This window comes from Musca domestica, unplaced genomic scaffold (genome assembly GCF_030504385.1).
Source record: "Musca domestica strain aabys unplaced genomic scaffold, Musca_domestica.polishedcontigs.V.1.1 26, whole genome shotgun sequence".
In the NCBI taxonomy this organism is placed as follows: Eukaryota; Metazoa; Arthropoda; class Insecta; order Diptera; family Muscidae; genus Musca; species Musca domestica.
Window position 1 is genome coordinate 11,628,775 of NW_026712283.1, and position 18,822 is coordinate 11,647,596.

At 36.5% G+C, this 18,822-nt stretch overlaps 1 protein-coding gene across 10 annotated transcripts in view; it reads left to right on the top strand.

Moving 5' to 3' along the window:
* LOC101894730 (rho guanine nucleotide exchange factor 7) overlaps window positions 1–18,822 on the top strand; it is a 63,017-nt gene that overhangs the window by 12,827 nt on the left and 31,368 nt on the right. For 8 of the 10 annotated variants that reach the window (XM_059123920.1, XM_059123919.1, XM_059123923.1 and 5 more), the window contains 2 exons: window positions 14,569–15,036; window positions 15,166–15,366. In XM_059123920.1, coding sequence (XP_058979903.1) covers window positions 14,699–15,036; window positions 15,166–15,366 — 539 coding nt within the window. In that variant the 5' untranslated portion in view covers window positions 14,569–14,698. Of the gene's footprint in view, window positions 1–5,407; window positions 5,778–6,375; window positions 6,690–14,568; window positions 15,037–15,165; window positions 15,367–18,822 lie in introns of those variants that run through there. The other 2 variants (XM_059123924.1, XM_059123925.1) reach the window with 2 other exon arrangements.

An 18,822-nucleotide genomic window follows, 5' to 3' on the forward strand; every position in this document is an offset into this window, starting at 1 on the left:
CAGAAGGTCTTCTAGCCATAGAAGAACTTCAGTAGGTCTTCTAGCCATAGAAGAGCTTCAGTAGGTCTTCTAGCCATAGAAGAGCTTCAGTAGGTCTTCTAGCCATAGAAGAGCTTCAGAAGGTCTTCTAGCCATAGAAGAGCTTCAGAAGGTCTTCTAGCCATAGAAGAGCTTCAGTAGGTCTTCTAGCCATAGAAGAGCTTCAGTAGGTCTTCTAGCCATAGAAGAGCTTCAGTAGGTCTTCTAGCCATAGAAGAGCTTCAGTAGGTCTTCTAGCCATAGAAGAGCTTCAGAAGGTCCTCTAGCCATAGAAGAGCTTCAGAAGGTCTTCTAGTCACAAAAGAGCTTCAGAAGGTCTTCTAGCCATAGAAGAGCTTCAGAAGGTCATCTAATCATAGAAGAGCTTTAGAAGGCCTTCTATTTTTCGGTGGTCTTCTAGTCGTGGAAGAGCTTCTAAAAGTCTTCTAGCCATAAAAGAGCTTCAGACGGTTTTCTAGCCATAGAAGAGTTTCAGAAGGTCTTCTGGTCATGGTAGAGCTTCAGAAGTTCTTCTAGACATAGGAGAGCTTCAGAAGGTCTTCTAGTCTTCGTAGGTCTTTTTGCCATAAAAAAACCTTAAGAAGATCTTCAAGTCAAAGAAAAGTTTTGGTTGATTTTTTTCAAAGGATTCCAAAAGTAGTTTTATCTAGAGAAGCATCAGAAGACCCATTTGTCAAAGAAGACTTGCATAAGATCTTCTTGCAATATAAAAGTTTTAGATGATGTTCTATCCCTAAGAGAGCTTTATATGGTTATTTAGTCATAGAAGAGCCTCAAAAAATGTTCTGGCCATAGCAGAGTTTCAAAAAGTTTTCTAGTTATAGAATAGCTTTAAACGTTCTCCTAGTCATTTCTGAGGTTCAGAAGTTCTTTTAGTCAATGCAGAGTCTCCTAATTGTAGGAAAACTTCGAAAGGATCTTCTAGTCGTAGAAAAATTTTTGAATGTCTTCTGGTAAGGAAATAGCTAGCTAATGAATATAGATATACTAAAACAAAGGCTGTTGAAGATCTTTCATCCATAGAATATCTTGGAAATACCTTTTATCCATAGGAAAATGTTGAAGCTCATTTTCCCATGGAAACTTTTTAACTAATCTTCTCCCCATAGAAAACTTACAGTAAGTTCTATATGTTCTTCCTTCCATAAAATACTAATAGGGAGTCCTTTTTTGTGGAAGGGACCTTCTTTAGTTAGAATACCTCTGAATGTTAGTATTTCCATCGGAGGCCTCTTTAAGCCACTCTATCCATATATTTATTGGGCTTTTCAAGCTCTTCTATTACGAGAACCCCCAGAATAGTCCCTGATGAAATTTCAACGAACATTTTTCTCCGGGCGTAACCCATTATATTTCAACACATTTTGTCAATGTTTTGTTTATAAACCGCAATTCTTTTTAATTAGCACGGCAAAAAGAGTGGTGTTGAATCGGCACACATCTCTAAACAGACATTCGACTGAGAAAACAAACAAAATTTAATGCACAAAAAATAACGATATAAAAACCGAAGAGAAGCGGGATGTGATACTTATTTGCATTAAAATTTCTTTGTATTTCAATTGAAAAATTTTCACAGAATTTTTTGTTTGTCGTCGTCGTTTTTTTTACTTCTATTTGTCAATCAAACAGACAAAATTGCATTTAGAACAGATGGCGATAATTATATGCTATAATGGGGTACTTTGCGGGGGAAAAGGAGGGATGTTAATAATTGGCAAAAACTTGCTCTCGCCAGTAAATTGACGTTCGAAATGAGCTGTTACTGAATACCAAACTTTGTTCCATGTTGCGTATGATTGTTATGCGGTGTTTTAGTACGTATACGCCATGCTGTATAAAATGTGTGGCGATTATTTGCTTCACCTCATTTCTCAAATTCCAAAGCATTTGAAATTTAAGACTTGCCACAAGCATATTGCCACCAAAAAATTCAGTTCACAGCCTTCATACTCCAAATGCCACAGACACACAAAATCTGGGAGGAAATATCCATTTCAATATTTTTAAAAATTTATTTTTGCATACATTTAAATTCTATTAGTGTCAATAGTCAGAAAATAGACGACTCGTACATATTTTCACAGATATTCATAACAAAACACACTTCCCAAAAATATGAGCGAAAAAAAAAAAACAACAACTAGAAAAATTCCCATAAAAATAATAATAAAAACCCCAACAACAAAAGCACGAAGGCAAAAAAAACATATTCACATTCGAATAGAAACAGCAACCAAGCAGAGGATGGATGACTGGCTGGTTGGGTGACTCTCTGCTTGCATGGCAGCCGTAGGCAGCAGCGTATCGCTCATTATAATTATTACGATTATTATTATTATTATTGTGTGTTGAATGAAAACAAATGAATTTACCAACAGCAACAACAACAACAACAGCAAACAGACAAAAAGAGTAACACATTTTTAGTCACTCGCCATTTTTTATCTCCTGCACTAGGTGGCTGGCTGTCTGACTGACTGACTAGCGGCATGACGGATAGGTTGTTGGCTTGTCGTTCTCTTCGACCATTGAATTGTTTGTTTGCCGAAAGATGTCTTTCATGGCTCCGTCACACAGGAAAAACCAAAAGAAAATATTCATTTTGGACATCTGCCAGGCCCAGAACAAACGAAAGCAACAAAAAAAATGAGATATTTCGACAAAAATTCTATTCAGCGTGTGAAAAATTTTTAAAGCTGAGGAACAAAAAACAGGCAGCAGGAAAAAACAACAAGCACATACAACGATACTCAATTGAAAAATAAAAATATGGTGACGAACCAACAACAAAGAGATGCATAAAAATTCCAACAAATTAAGTAACCAAATCACAGCTTAAATATGAGTTATATGCCTAAATTTTTCTAGTGAACATTTTGGGGGAATCGGGAAAACTTTGAAAATGACTTATATAGACAGGCTTTTTTTTAAATATTCGAACTTCTATAGGTTAGAAGACCTTTCCTGAGTCTTCAAATTTAGAGATGACAACATGTGTTCCGTACATACAAGGCTTTCAGCAGACTTTAATAGACAAAAATATTTTCAATAAAAAGAAGACTTTAACAAACAGACCTTTAAACTTTTTCTGTAAAAAAGGACCCTTAAAGCTCTCCTATAAAGAGAGGACCTTTAAAACTCTTCTCTAAAAAAGGCATTTAAAGCTTATCTATAAAAAGAGGGTCTTTAAAGCTTTTCTATAAAAAGAAGACCTTTAAAGCTATTTCATAGATAGAAAGCTTTCAGTCGTTGACCATATAAAGTTTTTATGACCAGACATCCTTTTTTTAGATACACGAACTTTTATAGGTTACAAGACATTTCATCGGTCATCAAGTTTATAGACGACAACGAGTGTTTTACACATACAAGGCCTTCGGCAGACTTTAATAGACAGAAACACTTTCTATAAAAGCAAACTTTTAAAGCTCTTCTATGAAAATCAAACCTTTAAAGCTTTTCTATAAGAAGAGGACCTTTAAAGCTATTCTATTAAAAGAGGCCCCAAAAAGTTTTTCTATAAAAATAATACCTTTAAAGCTCTTCTAAAACAGAAGACGTTTAAAGCTTTTTCATTCATAGAAAGCTTTCAGACGTTGATCTTATAAAGCTTTATGACCAGAAATCCCTCTTCTCCATTCTAGGACTAAAAGCTTTTCTTTAGCCTTCTTTAGACCAGACGAAGAACATTTTCTGAAGCTTTCATCAGACTAGAAGATCTTTTAAAGCTCTCCTTTCAATAGAAGATCTTATGAAGCTTTTATTCAAATAGAATACATTTTAAAGTTCTTTTATTTTATTTATTACTAGAAAACCTTCTGAAGCCCTTATGTAAATAAAATACCTTCTGAAGATCCTCCAATGCTACAAAAATTGCAGAAGCTTTCAGAAGTTATTCAATGGCAAGAAATACTTCTAAAGCTCTTCTATGACTTGAAAACCTTCGGAAGCTGCCAATGAAGTTCCTCTATGACCAGAAGAGCCACTGAAGCTCTTCTATGACCAGAAGAGACACTGAAGCTCTTCGATGGCTTGAAGAGCCACTAAGAGGAGACACTGATGCTCTTCTATGACCAGAAGACCTTCTAAGGCTCATCTAGAATACCTTCTGAAGCCTTCCTATGACTTGAAGACCCATTGAAGCTCTTCCATGACTAGGAGGCCCTCTGAAGCTTTTCTATGACCGTTTTGTGACTAGAAGACCTCCGAAAGCTCTTCGATGAATAGAAGACCTCCGGAATCTCTTCTATAAATAGAAGACCTCCGGAATCTCTCCTATAAACAGAAGACCTCCGGAAGCTCTTCTATAGACAGAAGACCTTCTGAAGCTCTTCCATGACTAAAAGAGCCGCTGCAGATCTTCTATAACTAGAAGAGTCATTGAAGCTCTTCCATGACTAGAAGAGTCGCTGAAGCTCTTCTATGAACAAAAGAGCTGCTGAAGCTCTTCTATGACTTCTGAAGCTCTTCTATGACCAGAAGAGCCACTAAAGATCTCCTATTACCATAAAAGCCACTGAAGCTCTCCTATGACCAGAAGAGACACTGAAGCTCTTCCATGACCAGAGGCTCTTCTATGACTAGAAAAGCCACTGAAACTCTTCTATGATCATAAGACATTTTAAAGCTCTTTCATCACCAGAAGAACTTCAAAAGCTCCTCTATGAACAGAAGTCATTCTGAAGCTCTTCTATAACCAGAAGACCTCCTGAAGCTTTTCCATAAGTAGAAGACTTTCTTTAGCTGCTCTTTGACTACAAAGCCTTCAGAGGTTCTTCTTTAAATATGTGTCCAGAAAACCTTCCAAAGCACTTCTATCACTAGAAGACCTCAAGCTCCTCTCAGACTTTAGGTCTTTCTTTGGTTTTCCAATCAATAGACGATTTTGTCACGTTGCCTTTTTAGACTCATCTGTAATAAGAAAAGCTTTTCAGTCTTTCAATCATTGCGAGAGCTTTTAAAACTATTGCTTTTACTAGATGAGTGTTTGAAGCTTTTAACATAATGTATTCCTGGAACAGCTTTTCAAGTATTTATTTGACTTGGAGTGTTTTTCAAGTCTATATCTTTTCAAATATCTTTTCAAGTTTCTTTAAGTTTTCTGAAATTATAAAAATGCTTCAAGCCTTTTTATTAGAATTTCTATGAAAGCTGTCTTTCGGAGTTATTTTTTTTTATAAAAATAAAAAAATTTTCTCTCAGTACACGTTGTTTTTGCAATTTTTTATTGAATGTTGTTGATGTGGTATATCTCTCTGAGTGTTCGCTCTGTTGTTGTTTGTTTTTTGATTTTTCTTTTTATTTCAAGAAAAATATTTTCAAATGGGAGCTTCAGTGAATGAAAATTGTTGCTCTCCGTTTTAGTTGTCCCCGAGAACGCGAGCGTGATGTGATTGAATTCGGAAACGGAATGGAATAAAACAGAATATGATTATAATTTTTAGTTATTTCGGCAAGAATACATATTTCCGTTGGGAAAACAGGAAGATTTGATCGGATCGGTTTTGATCGTCGGGTCTCGGAAAGTGTTACGAAAAAAAAAACAACAACAGTGAATTTATAACACATTTAAAAAAATCTATAATAATTAATGCAAAAAAAGCTACATACGCTGTGGTCATGTCCTTGAAATAAAAATAAAATGAAAAATAATTATTTCCTCAGAAATAATCAGAAAATTGAAGAAAACAAAAAACGGTGTGTGTCGCTATCATTGCAGAAAAATAAAAATAAATGTAATATAAATAAATATTGTGCAAAAAAATATATAAAAATAAATATGTTTATAGTTTTCTGAGATCCCCACAAAAAAAAAAACAAAATTGTTTGCTGCATGCATTGATGATTATTGTTTGGCATAGTTTTTCATAGGCCATTCGGAAATGCCTTCAAACATAACAACATTTAAATTTCCTCATAATTATCGTCGTCATTTCTATAATCTGCCTGCCTGCCTACCCATCAGCATGACGGAATGAGTGCTGTGTCCTAATTGCTTTTCGTATAATTTTGTAAAATTGTAAATAAATTTCTCGGAACGGGAAAAATCATGCAACAACAAAAACAAAAATAAACGCAAATTTCCGATGCAACAAAACGTTTTTTTTTTGGCGCAGTGATTTCAGTGTGGATTTTTTTCTTACGCCTCAAGACGACAACGATTGGGACGACGACATTGTCGCCCCAAACCGGATATATACTCAAAACAAATTGGATTTTTTTCTTCTTCTGAGCGCACATTGTTTTTATCTTTCGGTGTGTTTTTCTTTTCGTTGCACTGACGTGCATTGTGTCAACGAAAAAAAATTTTCATTTTCGGAATTTTATCAACAGCCGCCGCATCATCTTCGCCACAACCGGCATCATCTCTCAACTCAACATCTGGGGATGTTGTGAGGCAATTTTATTCTTCAACTTGAACTCGTTAGTGCGTTTTTTGTTGTTGCTGTCTTTTTGTGTTTTTTTGGAAGAATGGTCGTGTTTCTAGGCGTGCAAACGACAACGACGAGGCCAACATTCATGCCATTGCTGAAATTCTCTTAGGCGTTTATCATCATCACCTCAGCATCGCCGTTCATTTGTCTAAGAACATCTTTTAACCCGACCAACACGACAAACGAAAAAAATAAATTCTTTAGAATTTCAAGGTATGCTCTTCGTTTTTTTGCTGCTGCTGCTTTTGTTTTTAGACTTGAACTTGAAAATTTCTTTTGATTTCATAGTTTTATTTTTAATAGTTTTCTTTTTACATAGAAAATATATTAGGCGCAAAAATGAATGTGTAAACATATGTTTGCATAGTTTCTCTTTTGTGATTTTAATATTTTTTTTTTCATTTTTCTCAGACAAAAACTGAAAGGAAATAAGGAAATTGGTTTCTGTTTGAAAAAGATTATGAAGCGGTTGAAGGTTAAACATATAAGGAGCTCTTAACAAAACATTGTACCTCTGCATTATTATGTCATAGAGAAGATATTGAATCCAGTTTCAGTCCAAAGGTTAACATTTTAAGCCGATATATCGAAAAAATTGTTGATGATTCTCTATGAAGAAGAATATTTTTTTAAGAAAAAATTAGAAGGATATTTTTTAAGAATTTAAGGATCAAAATTCTTAAAATTACGACATTAAAGATAATTAATCAAAAAATTGATCTTTGACCCCGAATAGTTTAATTTTTTGCATCCATCCGATTGATATATTTCTAATATCCTATTATCGAAAAATTGACCCTTTAAAATGTGGGCGAAGAGAAATTAAAATTATAAAAAAAAACTATTAGCGAAAAAATTAATGAAACACTTAATTACTATTAAATACCACTAATATACAGGGTGAGATGAATAAACTGCAACAAATTCAAACGACATAATTTTTAATATTTTTTTTTTAAATTTTATTGAATGAAAGCAAAATATGTCGGAAATAGCAGAAAATTTTAGAAAACCTTTGCCACGAATTATTTCCTTCAAACGGCCAATGAAACCGTCACACGCTGCCCGAATGTTGCTCTGTGGTATTTTGGCCCATTCCCGACGGAGCGCTTGCTTGCGGTGATCGACACTTTGGTATTTTTTGTGCCAACCTTTCTTTCCAAAATACTCCAGACATAATAGTCCAACGGATTGGTATCCGGAGATTTTGGTGTCCATTGTGCGCTGGAAACGAAGCGAGGAACCTCATTTTGTAACCATTCTTGAGTGGAGCGTGCTGAGTGCGATGGTGCTGAGTCCTGTTGGAATGTCCAAAGGTCTGCGGCCTAAATGTTTGCGTGCCCAAGCTAAATAAATACAACCTCAAGAATATTTTCGCCATAATATTCGGCATTTATTCTGATGCCATTCTGACCATCGGCTGTTATGGCGGCCCACACCATCACCATGGACGGCGCTTGAGTTCTGGTGGTCAACCGAAGGTGCACATTTTCAGCTGAACTCTTAGGCAAGTAAATACGATCATTTTGTTTGTTTACAAACTGCTGGACAACGAATGTTTTCTCATCGGAGACGGAGAAAACCAAATTCGGCAGTTCACCACTTTCGGCCAAGCGAAGCAACTCTTTAGCTCTTTTGAGCCAATTTTCTTTCTGGGGCGGTGTAAGTTCTTGCACTTTTTGGAATTTCAATGGCCTTACCCCGACCTCATTTTTCAATATTTGCCGAATGGAATATTGTGATATGTTCAGCTCACGATCCATTTTTCGGCCACTGCGACGCGGGTTTCGATCAAGTCGCTTCTTTACTTCACCCTGTAGTGAACGTGGAGAAACTTGAGGTATTTTAAATAGCGGCATATTATTATACGGTCGCTAAAAGAAAATGTGGCCCTGTATTCATGATATTCTATAGAACCATTACGAATTTTAAATAACTAATTTAAAACAGATCCGTTTGAAAATGTGGCTTAAATCGTCAAAACACCGAATATCAGGCGGTACAGGCTTAACCTGTCAGCTGACAAAATTTCGGCTCGACCAGCAAAACATATTTATTACCAAATTATAGGTTTCCACATTATTTGACGTAGAGCTTCAAAATTTGGCAGAACAATTTGTATTATGTCTAGGATACCTCCCGATATTCAGTATTTTGATGACTTTTGCCACATTTCTTCACGGATTTGTCTAAAAATTGGTATCGTTAGGTCATAATGGGTTCTAGCTCCTATGGTAAAAAATTGTATGTATAGGTCCACGGTTTTGCATGACCCCCATATAACGGTACCTCCCTATATTTTTTCATGGATTTGTCTAAAAATTGGTATTTGTTGTTCGTAATGGGTTCTGGCTCCGGTGGCGGAACATAGCATATATAGGTCCACGTTTTGGTATAGCCCTCATATAACTGTTTCGCCACATTTTTCTACAATTTTGTCTAAGTATTTGTGGTTCGTAATGGGTTCTAGCTGCGGTGGCAGAACATTGACTATTTAGGTCCACATTTTCCTTTAGCGCACATATATACGTTTACCTACGAACTTGTTGTTTCAATTTAAGAAGATTTGATAAATGTCAATCCTTGAAGTGTAAAATTGTCTATAAAGGTTCCGTTTTAGTATAGCCCCCATACTACAGCCTCATCTTTATGTTTTTTTTTTTTTCAAAAGTTTAACTGCATTCAAACAGTCGTACTGTTATTTGTAGTTAGAAATGAAACGCGTTTAAATTCAGATCCTTTTATATAAAATTGTTTTCTTTACCCAAAGGTAGGAGGTATTAATTTTTTTTACTTGTTTTAATTAAAGTCTTCTTTTACTAAGTTTGAAATTTTTGAGTGTAGAACTCGTTATTCCATTTTTTCTATGTTGGGAAACAATTTTTTTCCATCCTATGCTCCAGCAGATGGATCATGTAAACAAAATTTCGATTATGTTAATTTTCTCCAACAAATATTTTAAATTTTCGCCATTAAATCATATTTAAATAGGAAGCGCGTGTTTATTAGCTATACCACTATGTCGATTTTGTTTATAGAACATAAAATTGAAGAAAACATGTGACGACAGAATATGTTTTTGTGTCGTCGTGTCGAGATCAAAATAAACTCATAATTTACTGCCAACAGAAAAGATAAACAATGTTGGACAAACTATGGATTGTTTTTTTATTTTCTAGAGATTGCAAAAAAATGTGTTAAAAAAAATTAAATATTGTAAAAAAAAAATTCCAAAATATGCGACCTACATTTTGGAGAAAAAATCTGTTGTAAAAACACATAAAACTATGTTTGATCATAAAATCATAAATGAAAAAAAAAATTATTTGAAAGTCGTAAAGTAATTTTCGAATTTTTGTCTATTTTTTTATGTTCAAATCAATTAGTTTTGATACCCTACATCAAGCATAAGGTAGATGAAATAAGTTGACTTAAAAAAAAAAATAAATAATAATAATAATAAAATAAATAAATATATACAGCATATACTGGGTGCGATGAAAAAACTGCAACCAACTTCAGACTGCTGTAATTTATAAGCCACTCGTTCGACAGTTGTTAAAATTATTTCTGTGACAACTCATTATATTGTTTACAAGCGTTAAAAAGAATTTTGGTGACAATTTTCCAGAAAAAAAGTTATTCGTGATGGAATTGAAGCGTGATAGTGTGATTTCTTTATATTTGGTTGGAACTCCACAAGTGGATATCGTTAGAGCACTCCAGTATTTAAATGTGAATAAATCTTTTGTGTCTCGTATCATCGCTCGTTACCGTGATACTGGTGAGTAGCCCGACGTCAAGGAAGTGGACGGAAGAAAACAGCAACATCAGCAGAAATGGTTCGAAAAGTAAAGAAGCGACTTATCGACACCCGCATCGCAGTGGTCGAAAAATGGCTCATGAGCTGAACATATCGCAATATTCCATTCGGCAAACGTTGAAAAATGAGCTCGGATAAAGCCATTGAGATTCCAACAATTACAAGAACTTACACCGCAACAGAAAGAAATTAGACTCAAAAGAGTTAAAGAGTTGCTTCGCTTGGCCGAAAGTGGTGAACTGCCGAATTTGGTTTTCTCCGTCTCCGATGACAAAACATTCGTTGTCCAGCAGTTTGTAAACAAATAAAATGATCGTGTTTTCTTGCCAAAGAGGTCAGCTGAAAATGTACACCGTCGGTTGGTCACCAGCCATGGGGATGGTGTGGGCCGCCATAACAGGCAATGGTCGCTCTCCGCTCGTATTAATCGACCGTGACATCAGAATAAATGCCGAATATTATCGCGAAAATATTCTGAAGGGTGTATTAGAGCCTTGGGCACGCAAACGTTTTGGACATTCCAACAGGACTCAGCACCATCGCACTTAGCACGCACCACCCAAGAATGGTTACAAAATGAGGTTCCTCGTTTCGTTTCCAGCACACAATGGCCACCAAAATCTCCGGATACCAATCCGTTGGATTATTGTTCTGGAGTAATTGAAAAGCAAGGTTGGCAATAAAAAATACCAAAGTGTCGATCACCGAGCGCAAGCAAGTGCTTCACCGGGAAAGGGCTAAAATACCGCAGAGCAACATTCGTGTAGCGTGTGACGGTTTTATTGGCCGTTTGAAGGCCACACTTCGTGCCAAGGCTGACCAATTCGAACAAATCTAAACTTATTCTAAAATTTGATGCTATTTCCGACATTTTTCGCTTTCATTGAATAAAATTTAAAAAAATGTAAAAATTATGGCAGTTTTTTATCTCGCCCTGTAGAGTACCAGACAACCGCCATTGCCGAGTGTAGATAATTTCCCTCCATATATAATTTTTTTTAAATACTTTTTTTTGTTTTACCGAAATATGTATATATTTCAATGATATTGTTAATACTGTGTTAAACGTTTTTTTCCTCCTCTTGGCATGCCAGGTCGACCTTGTGTTTGACTGGCCATTGGATGGATGAAATATTTGAAAGCATTTTATTTTGTGTTTTGTTTTTTCATCTCATCTTAATTCGTTTTCATTCTTGCCATTCAATGAATGAATTGGTTGGAATGTGTTTCACATTATTCAGATGTTTCCAAGAGTATCTGGGTGGACAATGTGTGCCATTTGTTTTTTGTTTTTTTTTTTTTTTTTTTTCTATTTTCCTCCAACATCTATAGATCTGGAAATATTTTTCGCATTAGAACAAAGAACGAACATTTAGCGCAAATTCCTCAAGTCTGATAAAGTTGGCTGTGCAAACGAACATACATATTTGTTATATATGACCGCTGCGAATTGGTCACTTTTGAAAATGTTTAATGCAGAGAGGAGAAACATATTATTAGACATTAGAGGCTTGGGTATTGAGACCCGTACGTAATTTTTTGAAGGGTTTTTAATTCATGCTAAAATAATGTATTATCATACCCTGCAACACTATGTGTTGGGGGTATTATAAGTTGAACCTTTGAACCAAAAATTATGTAAAACATCGAAATATTGGTCCCCGTCATAGGAAACTGTATATGGATCTTCCTATTTCGCCGAACTCAGTCGTTCTAGCTATGTATGTCCGTCCGTATGTCCGTTTTCCCATGTTAAATTGTAATCACGCTACAGGTCGCAATTATGGACCTATCCCCGCGAAATTGAGAATGGAGGTGGGGTTAAGGTTAGATTAGAACGCTATTGTATTTGTAGATTATCACAAAATATTTGCAATGGACCAAAAACACAAAAATTTCCTGATTTTGAAGCTGCTCTACAGGTCGCAATTATAGACAAATCGACGAGGATTATAGCATGGGGCTGGAGTTAAGGGCTGGGCAGAAGCCTAACATTATATTTGGTCATCGGACAATATTTAGCGAATAAAATAGACCATAACTATATGTTTATACCCTCAGTCATATGGCTAGAGAGGGAATATAACATTTCATACGGTCAAAACCTGCCTTACCGAAATAATGGTTTTAGATTCTAGGTCTCTTTGGACCATATCCGTTTCAGGAAATTTAGAGGCGAACAATATTCGTCCGTCCGCCTGTCTGGCTGGCTCACACGATAACACTCGAAGGGAGTATTCGATTTGATCCAAAGTTGGCACATCATAATCTTATTGTCAAACTTAGATTGAGTTCGGAGATGGGCAACATCCGTCCACTCCTTCTGGTGCTTCCCACACAAAATGTCAACATTTTCAAAGAAAATAACTTACAGAACATAAAGAGAAAGGATAATCCGACTTTGCTCCAACTTTGCGAATCCTACTATTTGCATCAATGCTATGTCGGTCCACTCCATCAAGTACCTCCCCCACAAAGAGTACAAATTTTGTTTAATTAAAACTCTTATAATATGTGATGTAAAGATGGTAGAGATCGGACAATTTCTTCTGGTACTTCCCCCACAAAGGGTCACAATTTTGAATGTCCATGAAGCTGATAAAACGTAAAATTAATATCCGATTCCATTCAGACTTGGCACATCTCAATATTTCCATCAACTCAAAATTAGTTATAAAGATGGAAGAGATCTGACCATTTCATCTGGTACCTCCCCCACAAAGGTTCGAATTTTGAATAACCAAAACGATCATAAAATCTGAAATAAACATCTGGTTCTATTCAAATTACACACATCACAATATTTTTATAAACTATAGGTCTGGTGTGAAAATGCGATATATCGGTCCACTCCTTCTGTACCTCAACCACAAAAGGTCAAAATTTTGAAAATCCATTCAGACTTAGTACATTTCAAAATTTCCATCAGCACCTGATCTGTTATAAAGATGGTACATATCGAACAATTTCTTCTGGTACCTTCCCCACAAAGGGTTGAAGTTTTGAATAACCAAAACGATCATAAAATCTGAAATAAGCTCCTGTTTCTCTTCAAATTACACGCATCGCAATATTTTTATTATCTTCAGGTCTGGTGTGAAAATGCGATATATCGGTCCACTCCTTCTGGTACCTCACCCACAAAAGGTCAAAATTTTGAATATCCGTGAAGCTGATCAAACGCGAAATTAATATCCGATTCCATTCAGATTTGGACAATTTCTTCTGGTACCTCCCCCACAAAGGGCTGAAGTTTTCAATAACCAAAACAATCATAAAATCTGAAATAAGCATCTGGTTCTTTTCAAATTACACACATCACAATATTTTTATTAACTCTAGGTCTGGTGTGAAAATGGGATATATCGGTTCACTCCTTCTGGTACCTCCCCACATAATGTCAAAATTTTGAATATCCATGAAGCCGATAAAACGCGAAATCAATATCCGATTCCAATATATTCTGGTACCTCCCCCACATAGGGTTTAAAATGTTTGAAAAACAAAACGCTCAAAGAAAGCGAAATAGGCATCCAACTTTTTTTAAATTTCACAAACCCAAATATTTTTTGCTAAGGCAAGATCTGTTGTGAAGATGATATACATCTACCAATTCTTACAACTTGCTATATCTCTTAACCATAAATAGGATATAGATATGAAAATGGATCACTTCGGTCCGCTATATATGTTCTGCTATATCGGAAGTAGTCGATATAGTCCAAATCTGGCACATTGTAATTTTTATATCAGTCTTAGGTCAGATATGAATTGGTCAATATTGGCCAACTGCTTCAGAACCTTCGTCATGAAGAGTCAACAGTTTGAATAAGCATAACTGGGCTGGGGTATACATCTGTCGGTAAAACCGACTGATACTATTTTACTTTTTCTACCATAAAATCAAATTTATGTCTCGTTTCCAGGAATAAATAAAATAAATATTCTGCCTTGTAATTTTCAAGCATATCGAACTTCTTTGTACATAGTCCGGGCAATCAGATACATTAAAACCATTGCTGGGAATTTTCCATCTCGAACATATATAAGTGTCTTTCTAGGGATGAATTACGAGCCCCATGTCCAACCTAACAATTTAAGAATTTCTTGTCTGTTTCAAAATATTGATAGAGTTCCATGTCAGTGTCTATTTAGATGGAAAGCGATTCTGGATAAGAAAAAAATACGTATTTAGATTTTTTTCTATTTTTTGCAAGCAATAACAGAAATAATTATTAATCTATTTTTTCTCACATTCCATCTTTGCAGTTGAACTGTGATTTATAGCAGCAATCAAGAAAAATAGCTGGCCCCTAGGAGGAAATTTTCACAAACTCACACATCCACACACACACACATTTTGTATGTTCGGCAAAACAGCAATCTAAAAAAAAAAATCATGGAACAACCACTAATCGTCCAGGCTGAGTACTCCTTCAAGGGGGGCAACAATGATGAATTGTGTTTTAAAAAAGGTGATCTAATCACCGTGACCCAGCGTGAAGAGGGTGGCTGGTGGGAGGGAACACTCAACGATAAGACTGGCTGGTTTCCCAGCAATTATGTTATGGAATACAAGGCGCCGTTGCCCATTACAGATTCGATACGGCCACCCGAGGAAATACAAGAATATCGCTCTGTAGTCCTAAAAGATCTGCTCGATTCGGAACGGGCCCATGTGGCGGAGGTGCAGGGTTTGTTGGAGAACTTTTTGGAACCCCTACAGCAAACACAAATGTAAGTAGCACACACACACAGAGGCACACCCTCATTTGCTTGTTGTTTTGCATTAATAACTAATGTTGCCATTAATTAATAATGACCTCCTTCTTTCTTTTTCTCTCCCCCCCCCCTATTCTTTTGCAGTTTGAATGCCGATGAATACGCTCAATTAATGTGCAATTTCGTTGAGGTCGTCAAGACCCATGAAGAGCTGCTGACACAAATGGAAGAGTGCAATGATCGTGTGGGCAAACTATTTCTAAATAAGGCACCACTGATGAAACAAGTTCATCAGGCCTACTGTGCTGCGCATCCCAAAGCTATTGTTATATTAGATAAATACAAGTGAGTGCGATTGTGTGTGTTTCTAAACCTTGTAGAATAAGTAATAATTAATTTTGTTGTTGTCGTCGCCGTCGTTTTTAACAAAAAAAATGATTTGCAGTTTTTCAATACAAAAAATGTTTATTTCATTTTTGCGATAAGAAAAGCAAATTGAAATCGATTTTGCAATTTTTTTCCTGCTCTGTTGTATCAGATAAAAAAATTTATATATTTGATAAAATTGTCTACTATATTGACATTTGTATTTTGAAGAGAATTTAGTAATTATTTTTAATACACTGCCTTACGTCAAACAACGTGAGGACGGGTTATATAGGCTTGATTTTTTATGGGGAACAAATTTAATAGGGAAATTAGATTTTTTTAAAATGTGTAGGCAAACTTACCACTTAGCACAATATGTCAATGCGTCACATGGCTTGGGTCAGACCACCACCCTGTTATAATCACAAATCGACTACCGGACTTAATTGCCATTGACCATCAAAGTTCGAAACTAACGCATAGAATTATATTGCTACATGTCATACCACTTGGGTCAGATCACCTCATCATAGCCCTACCCATTGATTCCAACAGGAAATTTCCTTAGCCCTCATATGTTCAGGTTCTAAATAATATTTTTGATTATCAATGGTGCAATCCGAAACGATTGCCGGAAATGGCATGTCACAGTTTTTCAGTGTTGAAACTGCAGATGTGATAAGGAATACAAACCCATTAGTGGTGAGGCTGGTCCCGCTACTGGGGGAAAATATTACAATCCAATTTTTTTTCGAAACCAATCCTTAGAAGAAATTGACGACACCAAGGATAAGGTTTGTTTACATCTCCATCTCAAGATATATGGCACAGTGTGATCTACGAATACGAGTATTCAGACCTTAATGGATTTGTCTAAAATTGGTATTTGTAGGTCATAATGGGCTCTAGCTCCGGTGGCGAAACATTGTATGTATAGGTCCACGTTTTTGTATCGCATATAACGGTAACTCCCGATATTCGGTATTTTGATGATTTTTGCCATATTTTTTTTTCACGGATTTGTCTAAAAATTGTATTTGTAGCTCGCAATGGGTTCTAGCTCCGGTGGAGGAACGAAGTATATATAGGTTCACGTTTTGGTGCAATCCGAAACGATTGCCGGAAATGGCATGTCACAGTTTTCAGTGTTGACACTGCAGATGTTATAAGGAATACCAAACCATTCGATGCGTGTAAAGTGGTGAGGGAGGGTGGTCTCGCTACTGAGGGATAATATTACAATCCGACTTTTATTTCGAAACCTATCCAAAAAAAGTTAACTGTTTGACGACAGCAAGGGTAAGGTTTGTTTAACATCGCCATTTCAAGATTGATGACGCACTGTGGTCTACGAATACGAGCATTCAGATCTCCTAGAACTCCATTCATGCCTCCAGTGGACCATTTACATGAGGAGACGAAGCATAACCATATACTTTCGTGGCAGTACGTGCTTGGGTGTCACCGTGTGAGTCATCCTAAACATTATATGGTGGACAGAAATCCCCCTTCCAGGCGAAAGTAGTATGAATGCCACCCGGAGCTCACCCCATCCATTGCATCCAAAGAACATCGGCAGTCTAGACAAATATTTTTGGCTTAACAACGTTCACGATGGTATAAACATGTCAATTTGTATTAGGCGCAAAAATAGCAGACTTACTAAAACTGGACATTGAAGCACAAATTGTGAAATCGGGACGTTTAGCCTTCTAAATTTCCTTGTGCTGCATCGTCCACTTTTTACGATATACCTATACTTCATCATTATTATCAACGTCTTCGGAATTTGAAACAGAATATGAGCTAGCTTTTTTGCCACCATCTTTTAGTTTTCATTGTAAGGGGCAGTCTTCTCAGTTGGGCAAGTCCTTCCAGGTAGATTACAGGCAGGCGAGTCTCCTTCCCAAAGCTAGACGCTCGAAGGGGATGGGTGTAACAATCAAAATGTCTTTTTGCCAGCGGCTTCCAAAGGATCCAATTCGGTAAGCTTTCGGCAAAAGTATACCGTCTGTTTATAGCTTCTCTTTATATCGACCTCCTTGGACACGTTTTTGGAGGTACAAACGGAATCTTAGCATGTTTTTGCCACCACCCGCATTTTGTTCATAGTTTTTCTTATCGATGTCGGCCTCTACGGGGGTAATTCTTTCCGAATTTACTTGCTTCCTTCAGGATTAACCTGTCTTTCAATTACAACTAACCTTCCCATTACAAACTTCCTGCAAAAGTTTGGCGATCGTCTGCAGACCTCATCTTGATTTGGCTTCCTTTGAGGTCAGCCGCAGTGTGGGGTATTCTCTTCCAATTTACGGATAAACTTCCTACAAGCGGTTTGATTTCTATGTTACATTTCGTAAAAAGTTTTTACAGTCCCTATGGGAATCGGAGAATGTTCTACACGTCGACAAGTCTTTTCTTGAAGTCAACCGCTATGCGGGTAATTTTTCTGATTTTACCGACTGCCTTCCGGATCAATCAGACTTTTCATAACAGTTGAAAAAATTTGCCGATGCGCAGGTTTTTGTATCCGAATTTACAAACAGCCTTCAGGTTTACACGGACTCTTCATTACATTGGAAGTATCCCAGTAGATATACTTTCTGTAAAAGCTAAGCGCCCATCGCATCATCATGACAACTTTCTCAAGTCCATAATAATTACTCGTGTGATTCCTTTGCGTCAGGAAAAAAGGTCGCCGGTTTAACTTAATATCCCGAGCTTTACTCAGTCAAGAACTGTCACCTAGATCAATTCTGTACCTACACAGATCTGCTACAATAACACATGAAAAATACTGAGCATTTTGACTTAAGGTCTCCTCAGCTGTCTAAGTCCTAGATGACAGTTATCAGAGGGGCAAAGTACTCCTGATAAAGTTTCAAAGTGAGCAGAGATTTGCTCAGAGAGACCTTCCCTATCTGGAATTACCGTTTTTTAGTCACATTTCTTTGCATAGCTCAGGATTTTTGGAAGGACCTGGTTCAATCTCCCAGTTTTAAGTAAGTTTGTTATTCATCATAGGGTCATTGGACAGTGGTGTTAACAACGAAGATTAGCATAGCATAGAATTTAGATCTTGGTAAAGTGTTGGCAACTATCTCTGTTACTAGTTGAGGTACCCAGACATCAACAAGGATACAGTTGGAACTCGGACTGAAAACCTTTAGAAGACTGATGGGCTCGGGTATGTAAGCATGGGGGTCAATAATCTTGTCTCGCTATTTGTGGCTCGAAACCCTCTCCTTAGATAACTGAGTTGTCCGCCACAATTTATTTGCATTTACTGCAGCCCCATATATTTATTGGGCGTTTCATTTTCCCAAGTATGGAGAAGTGCCATTTAGCATTCAGTTATGATTCCGCAACGACTTTTTTTACCTTTTTATACGGTTTCCGAATATTTTCAAACTATCTCTTCTTAAATCGATT